We start from the raw sequence: 7,738 nt of genomic DNA, 5'->3' as shown, positions 1-7,738 counted from the left end.
TCTTCCTTGTGCGAAAATGACTCATGTTATTTCATCAGCAGCATGTGGAAAAATACCAAGACCTCTTACACCTTCATGTCGGAGTTTTCTGTCATCAGCCCACCTGTGTGCTGCTCAAACGCACTTTCTGTTAGAGAGGGCGAGGTCCCGCCTCATGCTCCTGAGGCAGCTGCTGCTTTGTCAGGAAGTACTTAAAGAACTCATACACCGACCAGGCGATGGCGGTGGAGGGCATCTGGTATATAACCCGAGCTTGGACCCCTTTGAAGAAGGCTGACAGACCACCGAGCTGGTACACCGTCCTGAAAGCGTTCGCCATACCGGTCAAGTGACCGCTGACATTCATGGAGCTGAGCGCTATGTTCTCTTGTGTGTTGAGCAGTGTTTTGCAGACATCGAGCGGAGTAGTAATTGCTGCGGAAACGGCTCCTGCTGCTGCGCCTGACAATATGTGGCTACCGGGGTGGTAATGTCTGTGAGGGTTTAACTGCTCCTGCATCAGTTCGTAGGTGATAAAGTGAACAGCCTGGAAGGGGATGTTCATGGTCAGTTGTGTGCTGTAGCTGCGGTAGAAGGCTCCAACGCCTTCAGTATATGTTACAGTTCGGATGCAGTCCCAAAGTCCTCGATACGGAGAGTTGTACATTTGCATCCTCTGCTTTATCACTGGAAACAGGAAGGGTGTTAGTGTGTTTGATTGCATGTATTCCATATAATTTCATGCTTTGCACACAATATCTCTGATAAAAAAGGTAAAAAAAACCAACCATAAAGTGATTTATTAGCCCTTCTTTTTTTTAAGAACTCTAATTTTAAGCAGGAATGCGGTGCAAGTCTGAGAAAACTTTACTTAGAGAGAAATAAAAAGCACACACTACTTTAATCTGCGTATTAAAATTCATTCAGTGCATTTGCTAAAGTAAATTTTCAGGTGCACTTTGTACAACAGCTAAGCTGAGCGGGACAGAGGGAAAAAGTGCATTCATACACAGATAACTCTTATTAGAAGGATTAGTGACAAAGGACAAAATACCAACACTGTTAAAAGGCAAAGAAGTACCTTGTTAGGAAATGTTTTCAGTTCTTACCTTCAGCTGGATTCATGACTGCATCGTGAAGAACAGTTGCCACACTACCAGCCACACCTATTCAAACAAACACACGTTGACACGTCAAATATCTGAAGCAGTAATAAAAAGAAGACATCCCCATATTAGTTTATGACTAATATCACCCTTATTTTTGGCATTTTAGTAAAGGCTGTGCTGGATTACCATTCTTACTAAAAAAAGACACTGGCTTAAATGGCATATCCCAATCATAACACACGCTGTTTGGATTTCTCGTGTTTGCGATTGGGATTTGTCCCAGCCACTGTAAACAGGATATGACTTCTCCTAACTCAGCTCCTCCAAGTCTTGTGATGCTTAGTCTACGGTAAAAGCAGTCAGTGTAGATAGTCAAGTGGTTTGTGTTGAGATGCAGAAACTCGTACCATTGGCTAAATGGCTGTTGCCGCCGCTCTGAATGACGTCGCTCAGTGAGCGTTTCATTCGTTCGTAGCAGGCAAAGTAGAGTGCATGGGCAGGCCCCGCTCCAATCATAGTGATGTTGAGACCTCTCAGCGGCCTGAAGATCCCCTCAGTCCGGATGATCCTTTTCAGAGCCTCGTACACACTCTTGTACTGTGCATTTGGGTCGGGTTGCAGGCTCTGCATCCTTGTCTGAAGAAAATAATAAAGATCGCTTATCATTTATTCCAGCACAACAGTTACATTATCCAACTGAGGTCTTGGTATGAACGCACAAGTGTGGCCTTAGAATCAGCACCTGATATAAGCCAAATCATTGCTATTGGGCATATTTGTCCTTGTAAGTGTTATATTTTTCTGACAGTAAGTGCTCCTGGCAGTGTCACAGCCTGAGTCTGAGTGATTTCTATCTCTCCCAGGCTGGTGTAGGAGGCTGTGGCAGCTCTTTGTTTTACTCCATCATGCCAAGTTCTCTGGACTACACAAAGCATGTTTGTATTTGCGGGGCGATCTAGGGCTGGCTCAGGAGATAGGCCAAGTCTATCTTCCTCAGCATGTTCCCCTGTGTTTCCTTCCTTTGGGTTGACAATAAAATATCAATTACATTTCCGCAGGACACAGATTTGGGAACTTTGGGCATATAAAACTTGGCAGTGCAATTTACGTTTAAGCTTGTTCCACTGCATTTACACACAAGAAGACAAAACTGTCTGCTTAAAACAGAGGAACTGATATGAATGGTTAGTCACACACCATCAGGAGAGGAACTGAGAGGTAATTTAATTGGTCTTGTTTTAAACCCCCAACTTCTTCTGAACATTAAATAATGCTGGGTACACAATAACCACAAGCAGCAAATGTTTTAGATTTTTGTGGTAACTTTTTGAATACATGATAAAAACATCTGAAGTGCAACACATAACTCTTTTCTGCTGTAACCAAATCCAAGAGATCAATTCTGGAAATTAACTGACTAAGGTTCAGCATCATGTTAGGAAACATTATAAATAAGGGATTTTAAACCAGCCCGGGAATTTGTATTTAGAATTGAAACTGTGAAATGAAAACTGGGGAATAACACTATTTAACCTTCCAATACTAATAATGCATCACACTCAGTGCCTGTGTAGTAAGAAGCTTAAAAAGCAGGGTTGTCAAACATAAGGTCTGGAGGTCATAATTGGCCTGGCAAAGACTCCAATCTGGCCCACTGGATGGCTTTAAGAAGTGTGTGTTTGTGTGTGTGTGTGTGTGTGTTGTACATTTTACTGTATTTTCTTAAGTTTTACAACTTTTTCAATTGATAAAGACCTCAGTTTTTCAAGTATCTACTACATTTACTACAGAAATGTTCTACCATAGAAATAAAAGTACATTAATACGACTACAGGAAAGTATTAAAACAGATGTTTTTCACTTATTTTACATATATATCACATTAGAAAAATACAAATTTTGATGAAACTGCACTGATATAAAGACATCAGGGATTACATGTTTAGTTAAATGTCTTTACACTGACACAAAGTGGAGTTTCACTGGTCTCACCCACTTAAGATCAAAGTGGGCTGCATGTGGCCCATGGTGTAAAATGGATGGATAAGAAAGATCTGCAGCTATGAACTCAAAATGAGACTAAATGCAAAAACTGTCCAACAGTGGAGATGATTTTTTAAAGCAGATTATATTATAATGGTGTTTTCAGGTACTAGTAAAAAATAAAAAAATAAAAAAAATAGGTGGTTCATGGTCTTATATATATCTTTTACTATGGTCAGTTGATGTAATACAACAATCCCCAGAAGCAAATATCGATGCGGCCTTTATGATGTGCTGAAAGAAAACATGACCATTGATGGCTTACACTGTCCTGTCTTTTAGTTTAGCTTTGTCTGTTGTGATTCTGTGGCCGTTTACTAATCAACACTTGAGAAACGCAACTGCACACACACACACCCTTTGCTGTGTGAGGCTGATTCCGAATGTGTGCAACAAAGATAAGACACCCCTCCTAGCAGTAACAGAAGCCCCTCCCTGATTCCCAGATGAGTCTCATGTTTTACTGGAAGACTGAAACATACAGTGAGTGGATTGTCAGCCTGATTCGCCAGGCTTGAAATTCAAAATAACACCAAGTCGGTCATTCTGCAACTCGCATTTCAAAACCGATGTGAAACATACCACACAGCTTCCTAATTTGAGTTTGTTAACTAGAAATAAAGTACAGTGTGCTCTGAATCCAATCTCTTAAAATCTCATCTGTTTTTTTTGTGTAATGTGGAAAACGTAAATGGGTTAAAATGGAAAATTTCAAAACTGTATAAAGCCTGGACCGAGCAAGTGCATCCACAGCTCTTTGCGCTTATGAAAACTTTGAAAAGTCAAGAGGAAGCAGCAACAAGGCTTGTGCAACAAAGGGCCTACAGGTCAGTGTGGAAATATGTCAAGACTATCACACTGTGGGGAAAGAGGATCGAGTGTCTTTTATGGATTATGCTAATCAAGCTGTCTGTGCCGAATCAAAATTATTGTTAGGAGACTGCAGCACTACAAAATAAAGCACCATCAATACAATGCCACTCTGTTAGAAAATAACTGGTGAGCAGGATTTAGAGAGGAATGAAAGGAACAAAGTTCACCACACCTAAACCGCCCAGTTTACTATTTACTTTACAGATGCAAGTTTTTTTTAACAAAACTGGACCCTCATTTCATTATGTTACTGAACACTTACCTTTAGGTGTTAGTTTCAACATGGCATTAATGGGAGGGAGAAGTGACTTTCCTCTCTTTATAAACTTGTCTGGTAACTATCAAGTGTACAACCAAAACAGGTTAGACAATTAAAAATCCAGTCATTCCTACTCATGACTTACTGTCATTGTGTTTAGATGAAACTAAATAATCTGTACTCATTATTGTTCCAAAGAGTCAGTAATTTGATCCTTTATTGCTTCACGTTCACCTTTTGCCTGCACTAGATCAGTTTTACACAAAGCTAAAAAATAAAAGGCAAATAAAATGTTCTTGGCTTGCCATTTGTCATTACTAGTTATTATTTGTATTAGTATTATTATTATTAGTAGTAGTATTATATAAATAGCAGTCAAGATCAAACATGGGCTTTCTCATTCTAATGGAGCGTAACTGCTGTATGAAATGTATATTGTGTTCATTATTTTCTTCCTGTGCTAATAGATGGTGATGCCTGTAATAATGTGAGAAACCAAGATCACACGCTGTGTTAAAATGTTCTGTCTGAACAGCAGCCCACATTTAACAAAAAGTAGCAAACACATCAAATACTCATATTCGAAAACAGAGAAAATAACTGGGAGCATTCACAGTTTCGAAAATTGTGCCAAATTATAAGCCAATGTCATTATTATTCTTGTACTGACTTACAAAATATATAAACTAATAAATTTGCATCTATCGTGTAGTGTGTTTGTGTCCCTTAAACAAGCAGAGACAACTACAGCTGCTTCAACGAGTCTGAAGAACACAGACCAGCTTTATTGTTAGACCAACAGCTTTAACCTGGTAGAAGGGTCATCACGACCCAGCGAAGGTCACAAACCAAACAGTGTGTTAGATTTGTACATAACACCTGTTTACTGCCACACACACTGTATATAACGAGTGTATATGCACTTTGAAGCTCTATGTAGACTGCAGTACAATAATAACCACATTATCAAACACAGTTTGGTAGGACTCTGTTAGCCTTTATTAATTAGTGATATCATCTAGTCGGGGTGGCAGGGTGTGTGGGACCACAAGTGTGCTTTTAAGTGCACTACAGAGTAATAACTTACAGAAAGGTGTTTATAAATCTTGCCTTAAATATTGGAAAAAGTCTGATATGTGATGTAACCACACTTCAGACCTGACCTTTACTTTGCCTACAACGACTGTGGGAATACCTAACTTGCTTCACTGCCTGAAAATAAAACCGTGATTCTGAACTTTGCTTTAACCTTGCTAATATGTGCCTCTTATGAATTAAGGTTACACCGGGCGTTGAGGAAGCTTCACATGTTAGCAAGTTAATCGTTGTATCGAGCAGGAAGCAAAAAAAGAAAAAAAGAAAGAAAAGAAAAGAAAAAAGAAAGAAAGAAACGAAACTGTTTGTACTTGATTGGTTTAACTATCATATTTCTTTACTCTGATTTACTTCATACGAGCCTGTGAAACTAGTTTGTTCAGCCAGCTCGTACCACGAAGGCTAACACCAAGGCTAACCGAGGATGGGCAGCCCGGAGATTTTATAGCTAGCGCTCGTTAGCGAGCTATGGTAGACAGTCGGGACAGTTAGCGCTGCTCTGGAGCTTGTTGGTGAATGATCTGTGGCGGCGAAGCAAGTGTGAACTTGTGCTTCGCGGTGAGTTACCTTGACAGAGTCCACGGGGTACATCACTGTGTGCTCCAGTATGCCAGCCACTGCTCCCGCTGTCATGTGGGTCGTCACGGAGACATGAGGTGGCAAGCTCTCGTAGTCCCCGTCACTGTTGAAAGGCTCCTCGTCTTTGCTTTTGTTCTGCGACATATCCAGCGTTGCCACCACACGGTCCGAGCACAACTCCATGCGTGGGGAGCTCTACCAGAAGCTCTCCCTTACCAGACAACACTCAAGAGAGGTAACGGCGGCATGGATAACCACAACATCATCACTACTGGAGTTCCAGCGCCCATGCGACGCAACGACCGAGGGCGTGGTTGTATTAATATGGACCACTCGCGTTTCATGTCGTTAATGTTCGGGCGGGATCTTTGCTTTAGGCGACCAATGAAAACTTTCCATGCCAGATTCTTCTCACACTCAACAGCCCAACTGTTACAAGTTGTCCATCCATGCTGGATTTCCTTCTCAGTTTTTGAACGGGTTTGACAAAAGTGCAATCTCATAGTCCAGCTTGACTAGATAAGTAGGTGTGGCTTACCTATCAGGCAGCATATGTGCAATAACCATGAGGGAAATCGTCTTATGTCAAAGGGAAGTTATCTAAAAGTCGTGGTCTCTCTACACCGCATATGGCGCTATCACATAGTACTTGAAAAACCGACTTTAGTACACAAACAGGATCACTTATCCTTCCAGGAAATGCCACATAAATATGAAATGAACGCTCATTTAAGAAATAAGTCTTCTTTATATTTTACTAATTATTTGAACTGTGCATGTTACATAACTCGCAATTGCAGCTCTGAAACACAACTGGAGAAGCAAAAGAAGGGCGACATCTGTATTTGTTATTCAGCAAAAGAAATACAGAAGTGCACATCTTTTTTGTTTTTATCTTAAGTGATATCTTAGCTGCTGCTTTAGCGGCACTATTGTAATGTAGTGCTCATTGAACCTTTGATAACACATGTTTGCCTAACTGGAGGGAAGGAAGAAAAGCTCTTTTTTTAAAACATTATTTTAACACAAACCACCCTCACCTGCCGTTTTAAATCTGAGCATACAGATCTGCACACATCATCCGTGCTTCACGTCATGTGGATAGTCTTATGAAATAGCCTACAGTTAAAGCAGAAGCTTCAGAAAATAGCTGCTTTACACACACGCTTGAGTTCCAGTTCCCAAAAAAAGTGTAACATTGTTGTCAAACTGTTGGACTACCTCACAGGTTCCTTCCATTTGCTTTAGTCCAAGGACCCCGCTGGAGGCCAGTTATTTAAACCAATTCCTTGTTTTTTCATTACATCTTCTACTCTTAATTATTTATATGTCTTTAGATACTGTATACCTGTCTCATGTTGCAGGACAGAAGTTTCAAATTCACTTTGATATTCCACTAGATCCCAGTGTGTGCAGCGGTTATCACTGGATTCAGCTGCTCTTAAGAGTTAGTGGTCAGGCCACCCCACCCTCTGATTGACATCACAGGGAGTGATCTGAACAACAACAACTGCTTTTTTAAAAAAAATTTCTGAGCCATTAATCGGTCACACAATAGCATTTTTAAGGGATTTGTCTTCAATCAAAACAAAAACATCGTAATCATACCTATAAAAATGAGTTAAACTGTCCTATGTTACGTACTATTGACTGAAACTTGAGCTCAATGGGGAAAAGCATATTGCATCACTGAGGGTGTGTTTGTGAGGCACGGTGACATCCCAGTGACTCAGCAATATAAGAACCTTAAAGAGCCACTTGTTTTCAGGGTGCCGTTACAGCTGTTGTTCACATATCACAT

The 7,738-nt window shown here is 40.5% G+C and overlaps 1 protein-coding gene across 1 annotated transcript; it reads right to left on the bottom strand.

Moving 5' to 3' along the window:
- Window positions 1-6: 6 nt before the first annotated feature.
- slc25a37 (solute carrier family 25 member 37) lies at window positions 7-6,812 on the bottom strand. Its single transcript, XM_005729381.1, has 4 exons — window positions 5,926-6,812; window positions 1,496-1,724; window positions 1,089-1,145; window positions 7-666 (listed from the first exon to the last, which is right to left on the bottom strand). The coding sequence occupies exons 1-4, from the start codon at window positions 6,118-6,120 to the stop codon at window positions 131-133; spliced, it is 1,017 nt and encodes a 338-aa protein (XP_005729438.1). The 5' UTR covers window positions 6,121-6,812; the 3' UTR covers window positions 7-130.
- Between the last annotated feature and the right edge of the window lie 926 nt (window positions 6,813-7,738).

The sequence above is a fragment of the Pundamilia nyererei genome, unplaced genomic scaffold (genome assembly GCF_000239375.1).
Source record: "Pundamilia nyererei isolate P.nyererei 1_Seehausen unplaced genomic scaffold, PunNye1.0 scaffold00033, whole genome shotgun sequence".
NCBI classification, from domain to species: domain Eukaryota; kingdom Metazoa; phylum Chordata; class Actinopteri; order Cichliformes; family Cichlidae; genus Pundamilia; species Pundamilia nyererei.
The sequence above is the reverse complement of the archived record's forward strand: the minus strand, read 5'-3'. Positions and strand labels throughout refer to the sequence as shown.

Bases quoted from the DNA above. Each gene is read 5' to 3' on its own strand.
- slc25a37 (XM_005729381.1), bottom strand. From the start codon at position 6,120: ATGGAGTTGTGCTCGGACCGTGTGGTGGCAACGCTGGATATGTCGCAG. The intron at 1,725-5,925 runs GTAACTCACCGC...TATTTTCTTCAG, and splicing joins ACCCCGTGGACTCTGTCAAG to ACAAGGATGCAGAGCCTGCA. The intron at 1,146-1,495 runs GTACGAGTTTCT...TTGTTTGAATAG, and splicing joins CAACAGCCATTTAGCCAATG to GTGTGGCTGGTAGTGTGGCA.